The sequence below is a fragment of the Cotesia typhae genome, unplaced genomic scaffold (genome assembly GCF_013202065.1).
Source record: "Cotesia typhae breed Kobodo isofemale line unplaced genomic scaffold, CoteBio_Ctyphae contig_4, whole genome shotgun sequence".
In the NCBI taxonomy this organism is placed as follows: domain Eukaryota; kingdom Metazoa; phylum Arthropoda; class Insecta; order Hymenoptera; family Braconidae; genus Cotesia; species Cotesia typhae.
The window spans coordinates 9,352,333-9,372,833 of NW_027423748.1; the positions used below are offsets into that span (position 1 = coordinate 9,352,333).

At 28.5% G+C, this 20,501-nt stretch overlaps 2 protein-coding genes and 1 long non-coding RNA gene across 4 annotated transcripts; 2 read left to right on the forward strand and 1 right to left on the reverse strand.

Moving 5' to 3' along the window:
* The first annotated feature begins 27 nt into the window (after window positions 1–27).
* Window positions 28–6,201, forward strand: LOC141527485 (uncharacterized). Its single transcript, XM_074243004.1, has 4 exons — window positions 28–535; window positions 1,161–1,550; window positions 1,622–1,705; window positions 2,559–6,201. Exons 1-4 carry the CDS (start codon window positions 518–520, stop codon window positions 4,701–4,703), a joined length of 2,637 nt encoding a protein of 878 aa, XP_074099105.1. The 5' UTR covers window positions 28–517; the 3' UTR covers window positions 4,704–6,201.
* A 791-nt stretch (window positions 6,202–6,992) lies between these two features.
* Window positions 6,993–8,519, reverse strand: LOC141527213 (uncharacterized). The gene is made up of 5 exons (XR_012479159.1): window positions 8,390–8,519; window positions 8,270–8,322; window positions 7,627–7,770; window positions 7,390–7,542; window positions 6,993–7,168 (listed from the first exon to the last, which is right to left on the reverse strand). It is a non-coding gene; the product is annotated as an uncharacterized LOC141527213 (long non-coding RNA).
* Stum (mechanosensory transduction mediator stumble) lies at window positions 8,425–20,501 on the forward strand. Of its 2 annotated transcripts, none has more exons than XM_074242569.1 (8): window positions 8,425–8,560; window positions 9,748–10,215; window positions 10,387–11,842; window positions 14,494–14,805; window positions 14,893–15,091; window positions 15,729–15,855; window positions 16,105–16,299; window positions 17,421–20,501. In XM_074242569.1, the coding sequence occupies exons 2-8, from the start codon at window positions 9,780–9,782 to the stop codon at window positions 17,549–17,551; spliced, it is 2,856 nt and encodes a 951-aa protein (XP_074098670.1). In that variant the 5' UTR covers window positions 8,425–8,560; window positions 9,748–9,779; the 3' UTR covers window positions 17,552–20,501. The 2 variants fall into 2 exon arrangements, with proteins under 2 accessions (XP_074098670.1, XP_074098671.1); XM_074242570.1 differs by having other exon boundaries at window positions 8,441–8,560; window positions 9,754–10,215.

Sequence of the window (20,501 nt, forward strand, 5' to 3'; positions counted from 1 at the left end):
AAGATTTCTGATAATAAAATTCGTTAAAGAAGTATAAAAGTCAATTACAAATATCGCGCGTAGTATCGGCGCATGCGCAGATCAAAAGTGAAGAAATAAGAGAGCGCATGCGCAGCTGTCAAAAAAAACATGGTGGGCGCACACGTATGCGCGATTAAACGTGTGTATTGTTCCCCACGTCTCCGGAAGATATTTCACTCTTTTATGAGTGTCAAAAAAATATAAGATAAAAAGCAGATTTATATCATGTCGCCAAGAATTAAATCTTTAATAAAATAAATTTTTTTACAAACTCGCTGTTAAAATTATCACCGTGAATTATTGTTTAAACTCTAAATGTGTCGGTATTTAAACAATGAAGTGGAAATATGTATTTTTTTACTAAAATCACAATCGTTAATTTTTGGATTAAATTTACTTTTACTGTTCAATAGCATCCTAGGGTTATGACAAATATATCCTATTTAATAGCTTTATTATTGACTGATTATTTTTGTTTTATTGAAAAAAGTCAATCATGTCGGAAAAATGCAAGGTATGTCTACACACTAATTCAATTGATTTATTATTGATATATGTAGGTAATGAGATTTATAAAATTATTTTTTACAATCTCCATCTGGATAATTATTTTTTTCCTTTTTTAATTAATTAAAATTACACATCATCATCATTACCTTTTTTATTATGACATAAATCCAATTACTCTTTGTTGTTGTTATTAATTATTATATTAATCTACAGGTTGATAATTTCAAGGTCTTTGGAGTTTTTTTAATATATCCATAATGCGGATAAATATTTATGATTTGATAAGAATAACAAATAATGTATAATATTTATTATTATAGTATATTAAAAAAAAAAAAAAATTAAACGTGAAAATAATAATCTGGAATTGATGTCTAAACTTTTTTTTTTTTTTTTTAAACTTTGTTAAAAAGTAAAACTTGTAAAATAGTTTAAAAGTTACAGTAATTGTTGTTTGTTTGTAATTTAAAAAATATTTAACTTTTAAATTACTTTGAAAGATTTATTTAATTTTGATGTTAATTATATAATTATTAAATTACCTGTAATTTGTTTATTTATTTTTATTATTATTATTATAACTGTTTATTTTTAATTTTATTTTCTTACTAATTGATTGCTTATTACAGGAATGCACTTGTGTAAAATGCACAATAAACGCAAACAGATTCAGCGACGTACACTTGCACGCGGAAATAGAGCAGCTGCGTCAAAAATTAAAGGAAAAAGAAAATTATATCGTGAAAATAGAGACACAGTATTTAAAGGAGGTTGATAAATTTCCAAATGGGAAGCTTGCGTCGATGAAGATAGACCTCAGGCTATCAGAGGAGAAACACGCTCGACTGATGGAGGCACAGAAGAGGATGCTTAAAGTCAATCAAAACCTTGAAGACAAGCTGCTGAAACTTGTTGATAAATGTGAGACTGAGAAGAGTGCCTTTATTAAGGACATTGCAACCCTGTCACATCGATTAGCTGATGCTAATTTGACGATCCATAGCTTATCTCAAGACAATGTAATTTTATTTTATTATTTTAATTTTTAAAAATAGAGCCGTGAATTATTCAAATTTTTGATTTATTCCAGGCGAGATATAGAGCTGACATGAACTTGGCTATTCAATCGCTACAGTGTAAGCCATCCAATTTTGTCGGACAGAAATATGACTCTGTAAGTTTAATTTTTTTATTAATATTTAATTATATAATTGTTAATTGCATATATCGATTTCTCCAGCGAAATTTAATGAATAATTTTATCGAGTTTAAAATTTAAAGAAAGTATGAATTTTAATTCGTATCAATTTTTAATTTAATATATACACTAGCAGAATTTTTCTTCTCTTAATAATATAAATTATTATTATACTTTAAGTATTAAAATTTATGTAATAATTGTCGTAATTTACGGAATTAGGAAAACCTCTATTGTGTGGAGATTTTAAGTAATTGGCTCTAAATTCTAATTACGCTTATAAACGATTTATCGTACTTTCAACTATGATAGTTTGGTAACTCTGAATAATCTTGCTGAACCATTGTGTAAATGAAGCTGAACTCTATGTGATTAATTGCTAAATAAAACTTTTATTTTAAAAACACACAGTTTTATATATCGAGCGAAAAAGTATCGACTAATTGACTAATTCAATATTCAGCGGTTGTTACCGAATTTTAACAAGAAATTTATTTTGTTTTACTCCAATAAAACGTTAATAAAACTCTAAAATTGAATTATGGAGATCTAAAAAATTTATAAATCTCCGTCAAGCAGTTAATTGTTAAAATTTAAATATTTTAATCAATATTGAAATATATATAGTTTGTCTCTGTAACACATCGATTTTATTTAATCAAATTATCAACCACTAAATTAAACTTGCCTTTAATTATGTAAATAATTAACAAAATACTTTTAATTTAATTAATACAATTCGAGTTTTCGATAAAATGACTGTCATTAATTGAAGTATTTTCAGCATTAATTAAAATCAATAATAATAATTAAAACAATTTTATTTCAGCTACCCATAGAAGTGCAATCGAGAGTAAAGCATTACATGAGTCAAAAGCGTCGTTCGAGTGATCAGTCACAATCGGATGTGAAGAGCATTACTGTGCCAATATCAACGTTTCCCCCGACGGCGATGGTGTATAACATAACTAAAACAAACCCAGACAAGCACAGCGATGACGAGAGCGACGACGGTAAACCGCAAATAGACGTTGTATCAGCTGCAATTATGGCCAAAGTCTTGGAGGATCGGGAGCGAGAACGTATCCTCGCAAAACATTGTTCGACGTGTGTTTGTCATAAATCTATTTTAATTGTCGATTCGCACACACAAACATCTCCTGATGATATTATTTGCAACATGCAAACTAGTCCAAATAACAATAGTAATAATAATAATAATAATAATAATAATAATAATAATAATAATAATAATAATAATAATAATCGTAATAACAATAATAATAACAATAATCACAACAATAATAACAATAATAATAATTATGATTATGATTTATGCAGAAGTGATGAAATAAAATGTCAAACTCTGAATGCTAATAAAACAGGCGTATGCACAAAAATAAATCAAGATTCGCCATCAAAAATGAAAATTGAACGTCAATCTAAATCAACGCTTAAAATAAAACAAAATAACAAGCCCAAGAGGATAGAAATTCCGGTTGACAATATAGTAATACCTAAATCACAGGGTCAAGTTAATCCAGTTGATATAATCAACGAGCGAATATGGAAAAATAATTGGACCAAATCGAAATTGAATTTCCCCCAGCTAGAAGGTACAACTGTAATCTCAAATTCAAATAGTAAGAGTGACATACACTTGGACGTTATTAATGAACGAATTTGGAAAACAGAACCTCGTAATAATAATAATAATAATAATAATAATAATAATAATAATAATAATAATAATAATAATATTAACAGTCATAATAATCACAACAATCAAGTGACTGTAATTGAAGTATCAAATGAAGAAAGCGCCAATCAAACTCCGGACTTTGCGGTGAGCCCGAGCTTTAGCAACGACAGTGTTCTGATGTCCAGCTCGGAACCCTCCAGCAGCTCCAGTGACCTGGTTCAGATTAACAACGAGAAACGACGATTACTCAATCCGGTGAGTAAAGGTGATCGGGTTATTGGCCCTCGAAATTGCTTGATGCGTGTTAGTCGTGAGGGCTCCAAGAATATTTTGCTAGACAATGCTGGACAATATCAAACAGTCCTTTACACGAGCTCGGGAAGCGGCAGTGGAAGTGCCAATCAAACAAATACTGCTCTTGTACACAACCTCGCAAAGTCAACACACTCTGGGAGATCACTGTCTACTAGCAGCGAAGAGGCTCTTCCTATTTTATCGAACGACGCTACGCAATTACAGAGGGTCGCTGAGTGGGTTCAATCCTCTGTTGGAGTTACTAAAATTCCTCATACAAGAAACAGTAATAATAATAGTATTAATAATAATGTTATTATAAATAACAATAATAATAATAATAATAATACTATTAATGGTAGTAATAGTAGTAATATTAATAATAATAATAATAATAATAATAATAATAATAATAATAATAATAATAATAATACTGGTATAAAGCCAAGCACATCCAATAATTTAACACATTCAACACAGCCACAAAGTATAAAAAGCACAAAATCATCTTGTATTATTGAAATACCAAATATTGATGAAAATAACGAGCATAATAACGAAACTGTTTCTGTTAAATCAACGTTTGATAGTAAAAAAGGTATTGCTAATGAATTAGTTGTAAAAACTCATGTGTCTGGTAAAAAAAATTTTGAGCATATTGTCAATGAGCAAGTTAAAGATTTAATTTGTTTTGACTCGACAAATGAGGACGACGGCGATGAAGACGAAAGAAGAGTAGGAGTTAAAAGTAGGAGAAGTAGCAATGAAAAAAAAGTTACTGAAAGTGACTTGGATTGCGAAGTTAAGATAACCAAAGAAATGGAGGAAACTTATTTAAAACTAGCTGCCAGTCTTGATCCGCGTGCGCTCCATCTGCCTACTAGCGTTAATGCGGATCTGACGATTGAAAAGTATCGCAAAGATCACAAAAAAATAAATATGCAGAAGATTAGTGATAAGACGGAAGCCAACACATAACGTCGAGCTATTATACATATTATTAATATTGCTGTTACTGCTGCTTCTTATTCCTCTTCTTGTTCTTCTTCTCCTTGTTCTGCATCATCGACTCTGTTGACTTGTGAATGCAATTCTGTACAATATTTTATTTCAGATGCAAATTCTTTGCCGTATTTATTATTAAGTGATAAATATAGTAATTAAAGCCCGAAATTTTAATTATTATTTTAAGTTTGAGCAATTTTTATAGATTAATTATTATTGTAGATTGATTAGATTTAATAGTTTAAAAATTATAGCTGTTAAAATGTAATTTTATACAAGATTTTTTACTTTAAATCGTTGTAATTTATAAACTATTGAACTCTAGATCATTATCATTTTATTAAAAAACTAAAGTATAATTATAAAGTAATGGAAAAAAAAATGAAACTATATATTTATAATTGAAATTACCTCAAGAAAATAAAATATTTATAAATACCTGTATAGAAGTCAACTTTCGGGCTTTGATTGCATAAATTAATCAAATATATAAATATATTTAATTATATTAAAATTATAAATTATAATTAAGTAGCAAACATAAAAGCTAATTTATGCAAAACCGCTTATAAAAAAAAAATGAATTATTCGGCCTATAAAATCGAAAATTTTCTCTCATTAAATACGTGATATTATGCATCTTTAGTTGGAGTTTTAAAAATAAATAAATGCACACATCCTACATCAATAAACTAAATCGAGAGAAAATATTTATGCTAAGAAGTTATTAAAAAAAAAAACAAAACGTAATTTATTTAGCCGGAAGTTTAATAAGTACCGCTGTTGCTATAATAAATAAATAAAAAAAAAAAAAAAAAATAATAATAATAATAAAATAAAATCTGAAAGAAAATCAATATTAAAAAAACATTGTATGAAAATTATTATCCAGGGTACAATGAATATTAAATAAACTCATGTGGTTTGTATGCTAATATAAACATTATGACAATACCATGGTTGATTATAAGCTACCCTTATTATCATTATTATTATTATTATTATTATTATTATTATTATTATTATTATTATTATTATTATTATTATTATTATTATTATTATTATTATTATTATTATTATTATTATTATTATTATTATTATTATTATTATTATTATTATTACTGTTGAGGTTGAAGCTTAAGTGTTGCTCGATTATACTGGGATCATTAGGCAGTATTACTATTACTATTATATATTACCGCAACACACAAAACACAATTGATAGCTTGAAAAAAGTGTGACTATTTCGATGCCAAAGGCCGCGTCATCGGTCTCTAGTTTATAATTACCTCTTACTCGGTTAGAAGTATTTTAATTACACTAGTTAAAAATTTTTTTGTTTTTTTTCTAAGCTAATTTTAAAAATGTTTCAATGTATTTTTTTTTTTTTTTGCTGGAAAATATTTGTTAAATAACCCGATATCTGTATATACGGAAGTTAATGGAATAAATATATTTGAGCATGCTCTAATTATTTGTTACACATTATTTTAATTGATTTGTAGATAAATAACACAAGGATTACTTTTTCATAAGTTTACAAAGCGATTATGTCATGTGTTTAATATTTATTTATTTTTGCAATCGAGGAAAAAATTATCCTTTGTTTTTTTATCAGTGAAGATGTTACTCAATTTTTTTTTTTACAAATTAAATTAAAAAAATAATCCTTTTATTTTTTTTTTAAATGGTAATTTGACAAAAATTTATTCTAAAATACCCAAATTTAAAATGTGAAAAAAAAATGTCCGAGTGAAAGTTTTAAATATTCTAACAATACGTAAAAGTAATAAAAGAAACCTTTGATTCTTAAGTACTACTTTTTTATATTAAAAATAAGTAATAAAACCGTAAATTTATTCAGCTTAAAATAAAGATCAAAAGAATTTTCACGCTCAAGTGAAAGTGTCAAAAATTTTATTTTAATTTTTAAATAAATTTTTCTAACAATAGTTACAATAAAAAAGAAATTTTTTTATTATTAATAATTCTTTCACAATAATTAAATTTCATACTAGAAGAATATTTTAAAATAAATTTTTGTAATAACAAGTGAAGCTATGTAATTTGTTTATAAAAACAAAAAAATAATCAGATATATAAGTAAGTGCTTGCATACAATTTAAATTCTATTTTTTAAACCAGAGAATAATTATCATAATAAGAAAAAAAAAAAGGTCAGATTCTATCTTGGTAATTTAAAAGAGATCCAAGACACATTGATAGCTGAGTTTATTGCCCAGCCCTATTTTAACTTCAATCAAGCTAATGTTTAAGTAATTGAAAGTCAATACAGATATAGCGCAATGATTGTACTATTTAGCACATTGAGCTGGATGATTACTCCAAGTGGGAATTTTACACCACCAGACCCAGAAAATAGTAGTCCTAATAGTTGACCCAGTTTTGGCTAAATTACATCGAATTATTTTTTATTTCTTCTTGCACATAAAACACATAAAACACTGTGTACTTACAAGTGAAGTACAAGTAAAATATTTAATAATATAAATGTTCCGCTTGCTCACCGGAGCCAGAACGGAAGAAATGGCCTCATCATGCTTGTTAATTATAAAATGAAAATTACGAAATATAAGTTAGGAAGTAACAAGCAAAGAGAAATTTAATGACAGTAATACGTTAGACGACTATCACTTACTTGTAAAACGCTATAAATTATGTAGATGCTTTTAAATATTTAATGACATGTATTATTAATACAAGCAGCTGAACAAGTTGATAGTGGATGTAGGACAATCCACGTGTATTTTTGGCGGTAATGTAGCACGCGTATCCAACTAAACTCTCTATTCTGGCCAGTCGAAAAAAGTAAAGGGGTTGTTTAGTTCTCGGTATACTTAAATCCTACGGAGAGTAATCCTCGGCGTTTACTTACTTGCTAGTGGTTCGTGGTGACAGTCATATCAGCAGGTGTTGAAGCAAAGTGTTGTGAATGACTTTAAAGTTAGCTGTCACTTTTACATTTTTTAATTTTTTTTTTTTTTTTTGACAACTTATTTGTTACAAAAATTTTTAACATCTGCAAAATAATTTTAATAAGTTAGTTGTCACTTTACCATTTTTTTTTGTTAAAAAAAATAATAATACTGAAGTTAGCAGTCAGCTGATAATTTAAAAAATTTTTTTAATAAATCAATTACAATAAAAAAATGCTTCTAAAAATTTTCACTTGTAATTTTTATTAATTTTTAAATGTGAAACTTTTTAATTTAATTTTTTTTAATAATAATTTAATTGCTATAAATATTTAAAAAAATTTTTACATAAGTCAACTTCAGTGTTATAAAAAATAATTAAAAAAAAATTGCATTTTTTATTTTTAAAAATTTTTAAATGTCATTTTTTTTTTTTTTGACATAATTTATTTGTTATAAAAATTTTTAAACATTTGCTAAATTAATTTTAATAAGTTTACTATTTTAAAATTTTTTTTTTGTTAAAAAAAATTGCATTTTTGATTTTTTAAAATTTCTAAATGTCAATTTTTTTTTATATAACCTATTTGTTGCAAAAGTTACCAAATATCTGCTAAATTAATTTTTGTGTGCGTAGTTATATTGTGTCTGTACACCTGCAAAGTAAAACTACTATTACTATAAAACTCTTACACGTAACATACATTATTGTTTGATACTTACAAGTCCAGTGTTCTCGCCGACTGGCTGGCTGGCTGGTCGGTCAGTCAGAACGGCCGAGCCAAGCTCTCACCAGTTAGTTTGTTTCTCGAAACAGTACCCTCGAATGACTCCGCGTGTGTGCAAGTCCAGAGTCTTGCTCGAGACGGTGTCGCGTCCAATAACAACTGTCAGGTGAGTTCATTTTGAGCATTTCTTCTTACTATTTTAATATTTCTTCTTTCTTCAGAGTATCAGGTAATCTGTCATTTTAAATTTGCATTAGCGCTGATTTAGATTTTATTGAAGATAAATTTGTGGTTAGTCCTGAGAAGAACTAAAAAAATGACAGGTGCAATTATTATCAATTATTATAAGCTCAAGTCCTTGTATAAATCGATTACTTGGAGAAATTTAAAATAATAAAATAAAATACAAAAAAAAAACATGCTAACGAGATTTCTCTTTGACTGTCGACCGTGACTTTATGAGTTATTATATTTTTTAAAGGTATTTTTATTTTTATTTTTATCTTTGTGCGATAGGGGATTATAATTATTTAATTGTTTTGTGGTAGGTGCTAAGAAGTTTTAAGAAGAATAATTACAGGTATTAATTTGTTGGATAAATTTGACAGCTGTTTTTTGAGAATAAACGGAAGTTTTTTTGTACAACTAAAAGAAGAAAAATAATAATAATAATAAATTTTAGGGTGTGAAAAAAAATCACTTGTCACAATTTTTAGGTTAAAGTTTTAAAAAAATTTTTTTAAATATTAAATGTAAGTATAAAAATTATTAAAATTAAATTTTTAATGAAAATTAATTTATTATTTTTTTAACAAAGAAATTATAGCAAAAAAAAATGACATTTAGAAATTAAAAAAAATACAAAATCTAATTTTTTGGAAAAAATTTGCTTGATTTAATTTAATGTCATCATAAAATAAAAAAATAATAAAGTGACAGCTAAATATAATGTCATAAATAAATTAGCACAAACTTGAAGAAAAAAAATTTCAGCATGGCAATAATTATAAAATGAAATATTAATAAATCGGAAATGAGGTAAAAAATTTAAAAAAAAAAAAAAAAAAAAAAAAAAAAAAACACGGGGTCATGTTTTGATATATGTATCAATAATTTAAATCTTGACAAGTAAGAACGATTATAAATATACATAAACATAGGTAATAAATTTTTTTGGCAGGGTCATGAGAGTCTATGACTGTTACTATTGCTATTACTATTACTATTACTATGACTCCAGCAATGACAGAGAATAGTAGTGCGGTACAAGTACTTTGACAGATTGATTTATAGCGCAAGCTTATATAATAATAATAATAATAATAATAATAATAATAACAAATAAATAATTAGTTACAGATGAAGTTCTGGTGGCGTAAAAAAAGATGCGACGAAGATTCGACGGTTTCGAAGAAGACACGAGAAGATATCGCAGACCGCGGCTGATAGATGATGACCATATAGGATTCCGTCTTCTGGACCCCAGTGCCAATGTTCATCATCAGTACTACCTGGACATACCCGAGCCTCCGCGAGCTCCCGAACCGTACAAGATATCAGGCGCATCATCTTCGATGACCCGAGCACACCGCAGATCCAGCTTTGTTATTCTTGCGGACGCGATCGAGCCGACCTCGAGGTCTGTCGGCGGATCGCCAACGCACGAGCAGAGGATCATCAGGAGTCCTCTGTCTCCGACGAGGGTGATTCCTGGTGGTAGGTCCTCGCCATTCCGGCCTAGAGGCTTCAAAGGCCCGCTTCCGCATGCACAATCTAGACCTCAGAGTCCTCCCGTACCTGCCCGCCGATTTATTCAGCCCAGTAAGTTTATTTATTTTTTATAATTATAATTAACAATTAAATTTTTCTTTAAAAATAAACTTAGTCTGGAAAATTTTATTTGTTAAAAAAATTATCACATGTCTTTCAATTTCAATATAATTTATAATTTACTATAAATAAAATATCTAATTAATATTTTATTAATTTTAGAATCATTGTCACAAGGAAATAGTCCAAGGAAACAAAGTCTGATCCCCCAACCACGAGGTGGCCTGTCTTCACATCGTGTTAATCTAAAGAATAAAGAACGTGATAAATGGGAACGCCGGTCAGGTCGTTATGTCCACAAAATTCCTCGCTCCAGCTCTCTGAAAACTCCAGCAAAAAAAACCCGTCCAGCAGAGACGATACGCGGAGCAAAACCCTCCACCAGAAGTGTCAAAAACAATGCAACAAATGTAAAATCCGGTGGTGTAGTTACAGGTAATAAAGCTGGAGTTGCTGGAAAGGCTAATGGAAATCCAGCTGGTAAATCCCCGGATAAAAAGATAAATCGATCGCCAACGAAAATACCAGTTCGTTATTCGGCTTTTGCTACTGGAGGCGTCGCTAGCAATAACGGAGGTGGAGGTCGAAGATTTATTAAGATTTCAGATAATAATAGCGATGATAAAAAAGAAATAAATTCACCAACGTTATCTTCTGAATCTTCCTCAGTGCCTGCTACTACCACCGACGAGTCTATTGTAATTGGTAGCGCGGAAACCTCAACGCCAGTCCCAGCTCTTCAAGTTTCAGCTGGTAAATCAGCTGATAAATCTTCGGACAAAAAGGAAAACGATCATGGATTAATAGATCTTCTTAAACACCCGACAAAAGGTGAAGGAACTAAGAGTGTCGTTAGTGCAACGACCACAACAGCAGTCCAGCCGCTTAAAATTGACGCTACGAATATTATTCCTGACAGTACTGTTACTGAAATAGCTGCTGTTGTTATTTCTAATAATGATAGTAATAATAAGGATGATAAAAAGAGTTTGCCGGAACAGATAAAGCCTAATAGTAACAGTAAAGTTGATAATAACCCGGAAGCTAAAGCTAAAGAAGAAATCAAAACTAAAGAAGAAAGCAAAGATGTGAAAACTAAGCCCGAAGATAAATCAGCAGAAGTTCAGGAAGTTCAGGCAGTTGTAGAGCCAATTAATGTCGAAGCTGTTGTCAAAGTCGGAAATGGTAACGAAGAGAAGAAAACTCGGGAAGATTTAAAGATTCAAGAAACAAAAGCTGAGCGTTCATTGGATGAAGGTGATAAAAAATTGAAAACTGATGAAACTGATAGAGCTATTGAAGCTGCCGGCTCGCTTAATCCTGTCAGTGATAAACGTCAAGAAAACGTCTCATCGGGGAATAATGAGAGGACTGATCAGGGAAGAGATAAAGGACGGAACCACGGAAGTGAAACTTCTCTCAAGTCCTCAAATGGGTTATCAACCGGCTCTGTGGAGAGCATTCGCTCAACGGACACCGGAGTTAGTCTTAATACTGTCAGAGGGGTTTCCTCTGCTAGGGAAAAACGCGGTACTCATGTTGTTAAGCGTTCTCAGGAGATTGAAACACTCAGCGGCAATGTGATGAATGTCGAGAGCCAACGAAATGGCGAATCAGCGTAAGTATTTTATTTTATTAGTTTTTATTTATTTGCAATATTAAATTGTTGTAAAATAATTTAATATTGTAATTAAAAATAAAAAAAGGTAAGATTATATTTATTAATTCATCAGATTAATAACTTTTGATAAAGTTATTATAATTATTGCTAATTTCTCTTTCATTTAAGAATTTTATTTTCTATTTAAATTAATAATGCGGAAAGAAAACTATATTGTTTTTTAGCCATGGTATGGTGATGTGTGTTCGTGACTGTAACGATGCGTGGCGAAATTTCTGTAGACCGGATTAGGATATCTTTAATTTAAAGTTAACTAAACAGCACTTTGTAAAGTAATATTATTTTTAGAAACTTATCAAAATGAGTTATTTTAATTCAAACGTTTCAAGAAAATTATTGACTTGAGCTTAATCTACCATCTCAAGACCTTAGATCTTAAATAAACAACTCTGGTTTATTGCAATTAAATAAACGGTACTCTATTTTATTTAATTTTTTTTTTTAATTTCGCTAATTGTTTATTTTAAATATTAATAATGTGGTTAATTGTTGGGAATAATTAATTGTATAAAAATAATTTTTTAGCCTCACGGTATCTGATTATTTAAATGGAAAAAGTTATCAGCGTGTTAGTTAGTTGGTTGGTTGGAAGAAAAAGAAAAGTTTTATTCGTAGTACGTCTTTATGATCAACCTGAAGACGATAAAATTCTCCTATAGAACGTCCAGAGTTTCTTGACCTCGAGCGTGCGAGCTTGTTCCAACGACGACTATCGATCTGCCCGATTTGCATGGACGCTCGGACATAAGAAAATGCAGGAATTTTTTTCTCAGCTCCTATTCTTATTATTTTTATTATTTTTAATAGAGATAAGAACAAAGTAACTGATTTTTGCTGAGAGCTAATTGTGGGTGAGTCATTTGACACGTGGGTCAGATTTTTAACACCTATAAACCTCTAGTCGGCAAAAAATAATCGATCAAAGTATGAACGTAAATTTTTACAAGGGCAGAGCGGGTGAAACACAATTGACCAATTGGTAATTTTTATTTTCCTTCACCCATGTGTTATCGCTCAGGGTGAAAATGAACGTCGTGACGTCGCGTGCGGCCAAGGTCCTTTGAATAAAATCAAATTAAACGAGAGGGGAGGGTAATTAGTTTGCAACTCGAGAAGAGAAGGAAGAAATTGCCATAACCAGGGCAAAGTTATAAGATTTTAAGAAGAAAAATTAAAAGAAGAAATAGAAAATTTTTTTATGTCATTTGTTTTAAATATTTTTTTTGTTATTTTAATAGGCTGAAATTTGTTTGGATTAAGTAAAAGTTATATAGGAACTCATTCAAATAAATTGGATATTTGTTTATGGTTGAATAAATATTGAGTAATTAATTTAAATGATTAAATTGCGTGAAATTAATGTTTTGTGATAAAAAGTGGTGGTTGTATAAATAGTATTTTACATTGAAAATTATTACTGAAGTTAAACCTGAAAATCTAAGCGGGTAAATAAAATCTAGTTAAGAGATATTTATGAGATGAAAATTATAAATTTTTTTTAATTAGTATTCAAGGATATTTTGTATAAAATATTTACAAAAAAATAGTTAGTTTTATTATAAACACAAATAAAATTAAATATTTAAGATCAATAATCATATTAATGTAAAAAATTATTTTTATTATTATTATTCTTAAACACTAAATTTAAAATTTATTGCAAATTAATTAATAATATTAAATCAGACCACAATTTTTTTTTTTTTTTTTTTTTTTGGTAAAAGTTTTTTATTTACATTAAAAAAAATCCTTAAATAATAATTAAAAATAAAAACTTGTTGCTTAAATAAAATTATTCTAAATTTCACCGCAAATATCAGCAAAACATAATTTGACCTAAAAATAAAAAAAAAAAAATTTTTTTAATTTCTTCAAAAGTATTTTCTTGAATAAAAAAAAAAAAATTGTATAATTAATGAATTAGTCATCGGTATAAAGGTACATAGCTTCTTTTCAGCGCAGGATATTCGCAAAGTAAATAACGTAATATATGTATGTCACCTGGCAGGTGAAATGGGCCTCGGCATGAAGGATCTACCGGTGAAGAGGAAGTAGGAGACGGGCGTGAAGTATAGCTGAAGCTTGTGGGCTGTAGAGTAGGTGAATAGAAGTAAACACGGTTTATTCAAGACACGAGAACGTCAAGCCGAACAAAAGTCAGGGTAGGATATCGATTCTTAGTTAAATCTTTGCGTGACCGGGTCTCCCTAAGTCCCCTTCTTAAGACTGACCAACCGCGGACATTGGGGTGCGCCGCAATCTTCGAGTAGCCGACGTCCAATGCGACCGATCGTTTTACGTGGTAAACTGTGCTGAATAAGTCGCTCAAAAATTGTTTACCGTTAACCAAAAAATCGCGTAGCATTAATTAATTAATTGATTAACTAATTATTTAATTAATAATAAAAATAAGGAGTTATTTATTAATTAAAGAAGAAATTTTCTTATGAAGAACAATTAAAATAAAATGTAACAAACAGTTCCGAGTAAAACTTTAAAATGAGGGGCAAAAGTTTTAAGCGGGTCGACGAAGTTCTTTCGCCCTTGACCTTTTCATTAGATGTACCATTGTTCATTCCTGTCGACAGGATCGTGGAGGTGACCGAGCCGACAGTCGCAGTTATTCAACCAACGGACACCAGCCAGCTTGGAGCAGCTTCTACCAGGCGAGAGAGGTTCCTTAAATGGAGAAATTCCGCGGTTAAGCGGCTGCAGGATCGTTGGAGCAATACTAAAGCCAAGGGAAGAAATATGAAGTGCTTTAATTTTCGGAGTCACAAGAAGAATGTTGCACAGCTGAGTCAGATTAATCAGCAGCAGCAGCAGCAGCAGCAAGAACCCAAGAGTGCCAAGACCAAAAAACCCAGCGCTTGGTCTTGCTTCAAGCCAGCTTGCTGCAGGTATTTATTTCTTCACTTAAATTTTATATTTTTTATCATTTCTTCTTTTTAAATCTTAATTGTATTGATTTATTTATTTATTAATAGAAAAGTACGAGCAGGGTCGAGAATCGCTCCAGCAGAGACGACAACCTGCTGTCGACCTGAAAAAAGCTGCTGCTTCCCATGCAAGCCAATAAGCTGGTGCAGATTGCCCAGCTGGTGTTCCTGCAAGAAAAAAGAGACCACCAGGGACATACGTGCCAAACACAGTTTAACGAGCGTCGCACCACCGCCACTCTCGGAGGTAATTTTTTATTTTGTTTATATAGTAATAGTCAATAGTTATTATATGAGAAAAAATTAATTATCAATAATTAAGAACTTACATTGCTATCTTGTCAACTGTTGACATTTTTAAAAAAATAAGCTCATCCCGATGGTACACTCATCAAGACCTTTCATTTGAGTACCCACATCAATTTTTCATATATTTTATATATTTATATATATTATATATATGAATATATGAAAAATATATCAAAAATGCATGTGGGTATTCAAATGAAAGCTCTTGATGAGCGTAACATCAGGATGAGCTTATATTTTTAAAAATGTCAATAGTTAAAAAATTACAGTGCAATTTAACAAAAGTCATTATTTAATCAAGCAAAATTTTATTTATTCATAGCGACTGCAGGGTTGCTAGTTTTAATTAATTCTTCAGACAAAAAAGTAAATTGCTTGAAATTTTAAAAAAGATAAATTTTTATTCTCAGTGTAATTTATTTGAGATTGAGATATCAATTTGATAATGAAGCAAGGAGATAGTTGATGGAGTGAAGATGGTAGACTGAAGACTGAAGACTATTGACTATTGACTATAGACTGGTGATGAGATTACTGGTGATTAATGATTATTACTGTGATTAATGTTCCATTAGGAGCAGAAATCCAAGATCCCGGATGTTCTGATTGAGCACAACTCCGTGATGCGGGCTGCCATTCCCTGTCTTCCCGTCCCACTGGCCTGGTTTTGCCTCGTTTGGAATGTCCTCCTTCCTGGTACAGGTAATATAACTATTGGCTGGTGTCTATCTTCCTGTCTAATCATCTAGACAAGTCTATTAATGATAATCGTCTATTAGCGATAATTGCTGTTCATTTATCTAATCAAATCTAATGCAATATTAGGATATTGCCGTTAATAATTGTTATTGTTAAAGGTATTTTGGTCTATTGTATTGCGTTACATTGTGTCAATTGTATTTTGTATATTGTATAATGTATTGTATTGTATTGTATTGAATTGGATTCCAGGTACTATCTGGAGTGGGTTGTTTAATTTATGCGTTGGTCAACCTCGGTTTGCTGCGACGTCGAGTGCCAGGTCACGATTGGGCGCGTTTATTGTCGATATTATTGTTGGAGTCAGCCAAGCTTTTACTGTGCTCTTTTGTCTGGTCGGATGGGGCTGGAGTATTTGGTGGGGTGTTACCATGATACGTTTAGCAAGTAAGTATCAATATATATATATTGGTTCTGTATTAAAATATCAAAGGGCAAAGTTATCTAATGTGTCAATAAACAATTTACACGGGCTGTTTTATACAAAGATTAGCATAGACAATAATAATATTTTTTTTTTTTTTTTAATTACATTGTTTGATGCAATCGCTGGGATTTATTTTTAACAATTATTTGAATTTTATTAAAATTCATTTAATCGAAATAAAAGATAACTATTTTTTTTTTTTAATAAAAATTTTTTATCAATGTTTAAAATTATTTAATTGTAAATTATAAATTTTTTTTTTGAGATTTTATAGATATTAATTAAAAATTGTAAAATACTAGTTAATTTTAATATCAATTAAAGTATAAATTTTAAAAATAAATTATTTAATAAAAATTATAATTTTTATTATATTATACTTTTAAATTTATGATATAATTGAATATCATTGGATCATTGCTATGCGGGATATGTAAATTTTTATCAAAATTTCTAGAGCGTAAAATTTCCAATAAGAATCATTAGAGGTTTTATTTTGGTCTACTCACGATAATAAAAATCAGAAACTTTTAAATTACGACACGCAACCAGGAATATCAATATTAAGGTCATATTTTACCGAAATTTTTAGACTTTAATAGAATAAATATTGATTAAAAATGTATCACAGTTTATTTAACTTTTTTTTTTTTGCTTTTTAATTTTGATATTTTGCTCATTTTTATTTCCGACTTTTAAATATACCCGTCGTATCATTATTATTATTATTATTATTAAAATAATTATCTACTCTAGCTCCAGCTACATAATTAAGAAATGACCTTGTATCTTGTCAACTATTGAGATTTTTTAAAATTTAAGCTCATCCCGATGTTACACTCATCAAGACCTTTCATTTGAGTACCCACATCAATTTTTCACATATTTTATATATATATATATATGAAAAATATATAAAAAATGCATGTGGGTACTCAAATGAAAGCTCTTGATGAGTGTAACACTGGAATAATAATAATAATAATAATAATAATAATAATAATAATAATAATAATAATAATAATAACAAGGTATTGAATAGTTTAAGTACCATTGAATTTAATAACTTTTTAATTACTAGGAAAATGGAAACGATTCAAAGCCGCTGAAGCAAGTAGTAATGACTTAGAAGCTGGAGGAGATACTGACGGAGGTTTGCCTGCACCCGGAGTACCTACTCAAGCTCTGCGTGAAATGGAGCGGGCTCGTTGATCGAATGATTGGCTTCCTGCTATTGTATTCTCCATACACCCGTCTCTTATTCTTCCGTCTGATATTTATATTTATATATAGATATTACAACAGTAACAGATAACTCCGATACTTATTGTATGCTTTCAATGAAAGCCTGTATATACATTTGTAATCGTAAAGGATACTTTTAAGCCTACCCTTTACAACATACATAAATATATATATATATTTTTTTTTTATAACAAATAATGCACGCTTAACATTGTATTCCAGTGAAGATGATGTATCGTGTTGTAAATATGACGTTTCCTTATGACTTCAAATAAATTTTAATAAAATATCAAGCTAAAGCAATCGATCATTTTTTCATTTACAAATTAGATCATTACCTTTGCTTTCATTATTTTAATTTAATTGTAATAATTATTGTTTTCTTCTTTTTTCTTCTTTTTCAAGAAGAATAATTAATATTGAATGTAAAAAATATTTTAATCAAGGTAAGAGAAATTGGATTTTAATTGGTATAGAGTGTGGGTGTAAAATTGTTAATCAATGGTTATTTATATATATATAGAGATATGTATATATAGATAATATAAGAGTAGTACATGTTTTAATGTGAATTCATATGTATCAATCCTTAGAATATATGTTAATATAATGTTACAGTGTATATGTGTTACAGAGTATGTGATAGCGGCTGAATTTTTTTTTTAATATATATGATTAATTGTTATTATTATATTTTAAAACTTAAATTAAAATAAATTTATATTCTACGGATACACTAGCAGCTAGAAGCATTTCTTCTTCTATACAGAAATTATTAATTTTTTTTTCAATATTTCTTCCGCTGTTATTTTTTGCTATTTGTCGTGAGTAAAGAGTGTATTTGTTGATCAATTTGTTAGTGTCTGTCTGTGTTAATGACTTTTATAAATTTTATTGTTTGATTTTTTAAATTTTATTTTTTATTTAAAAATATTTGGCGAGTGAGTGCGAGTGAAGATCATTAATTTAACATTAACAATCGTGTGATGAATGTTTTTTTTTTTTTTTTTTTTTAAAAAAAAAAGAGAATTATATATTCTAATAAAATGGATCTAAGGCATGAATTATTTAATATATTCATTAAAATCTCTTGTATTTCATATATTTTACCCCTAATCGAGTAGGCAATACATTTGTTTGGCAAATTTAAAATCGAGAAAAAAAAATAAAAATATTTAAAAAAAAAAAAAGAAAAATTGTTTGATAAAAATAAAGTTAATAAATTAACTGATTCCCAAAAAATAGGAACAGATAATCACTATTATGTGCTGACTATTATACAGAATAATTATTATTTTAATAAAATTACGCTTAAAATGCTTTATCGCAATTATTGTTTGTTCACCATTGTTTTCATCTAGCCTCTCGCTCTCTCGCTCACTCGCTCAAGTATTTTATCCTTTTATTCATTTTATTCATCATCATTATAATAATTATTTTTTTTTTTTTTTATTATTAGTATTATTATATTATTTTGTATATTTAGATTTTCATCTAGACAGTGGTACACTTGGTAGGGTGCTCAGGGCTGCTAGGCACAGATAATTGACTCGCAAATAACTCTTTAAACAACATTAGAGCGTACGACATACAGTACAATGCTAAGTAATTATATACATTTATAAATATTAAATATATCTAAATAAAATAAAATACCTATATATTTATAAATGTATATAAATACACGCACATTTTTACGTTTACATATTTTGTATTTATTTTTTGTATTTTATTAATTAATTATTATTATTATTATTATTATTATTATTATTTTTATTTTTTTTTTTTTTAATTAATTTAATAATGTATTTGCTATAATGTATTTAAATAATTAATTAATTAAAATTTTTATTTAAATGGCATCGCAAAAATCTTTTAGTAAGTGACGTATAAATTTAATGTGTACATGTGTTTTTTTTTTTTTTTTATATTTCTTCTTTTAGATAAAATTGTTATTTCGAAACAACTTGTATTTAAATAATTAATATTGTTATTATTGTACTAATTAATAATAATAATTATTATTTTTTAAATGAATAATTAAAATTTTAATTTAGTTTTTTTTAAATGGCATCGCAAAAATTTTTTTTAAGTATAAATTTAATGTGTACATGTGTTTATTTATTTAATGTATTTCTTCTTTTAGACAAAATTGTTATTTCGAAATAACTTGTGTGTTTAAATAATTAATATTGTTATTATTGTACTAATTATACCTCTATAGCATTAAAATACATTTAAATTTAAATTTATACGCATTGTACCGCGACATAACGGGGAACAATTTATTATCAAGGGAGGGTGGTTGCTCGCAAATCACCGGATTAATAATTCTGTGTGTATCGCGACTGTCTATAGAGAAGTACTTGTCAGACACTTGAAATTAATCATAATAAAAATAATAATAATAATAATAGTAATTATTGTTACTAATTATTATCGAGCAATAATGATAAATTTTAATATATCTACCACCCAATAAAAATCCTTAAAATATAAAACAATTAAAAATTAAAATCAACCCGTTATGATACAGTTGTTAAAAATCATATTCCATGTATTATTTTTTTGTATTTTAATATTGTATAATATATATGTATATAATATATATATATATATATTTATATTTATATGTATAATCAATAAATCTTGTTATATTACATCTAGTTTGTCTTTTGACGCAGCGATGGGAAGACAGAGCAAGGACCTGAATGCTCCAGGTCCAGATTATTATGGAGAGGACACTAGGATTTAGTGGGGACGGGTAATTTACGGGAATTTATCGAGCCCAGAGAGCTAATATCTTTACAATTAATTAATACTCAGTATTAATTAATTAATAAATTCTCCCTAGCTCGGATTTAGGGGTAGGATTTTTTTTTTATAACCACCGACAATTAAATCAGTTAACTAATTC

Excerpts from the sequence above, each read along its gene's own strand:
- LOC141527485 (XM_074243004.1), top strand. Across the intron at positions 1,551-1,621 it reads ATAGCTTATCTCAAGACAAT|GCGAGATATAGAGCTGACAT; the intron begins GTAATTTTATTT and ends GATTTATTCCAG. Across the intron at positions 1,706-2,558 it reads TCGGACAGAAATATGACTCT|CTACCCATAGAAGTGCAATC; the intron begins GTAAGTTTAATT and ends ATTTTATTTCAG.
- Stum (XM_074242569.1), top strand. The coding sequence starts at position 9,780 with ATGCGACGAAGATTCGACGGTTTCGAAGAAGACACGAGAAGATATCGC. Across the intron at positions 11,843-14,493 it reads CAACGAAATGGCGAATCAGC|GATCGTGGAGGTGACCGAGC; the intron begins GTAAGTATTTTA and ends TCCTGTCGACAG. Across the intron at positions 16,300-17,420 it reads TACCATGATACGTTTAGCAA|GAAAATGGAAACGATTCAAA; the intron begins GTAAGTATCAAT and ends TTTAATTACTAG.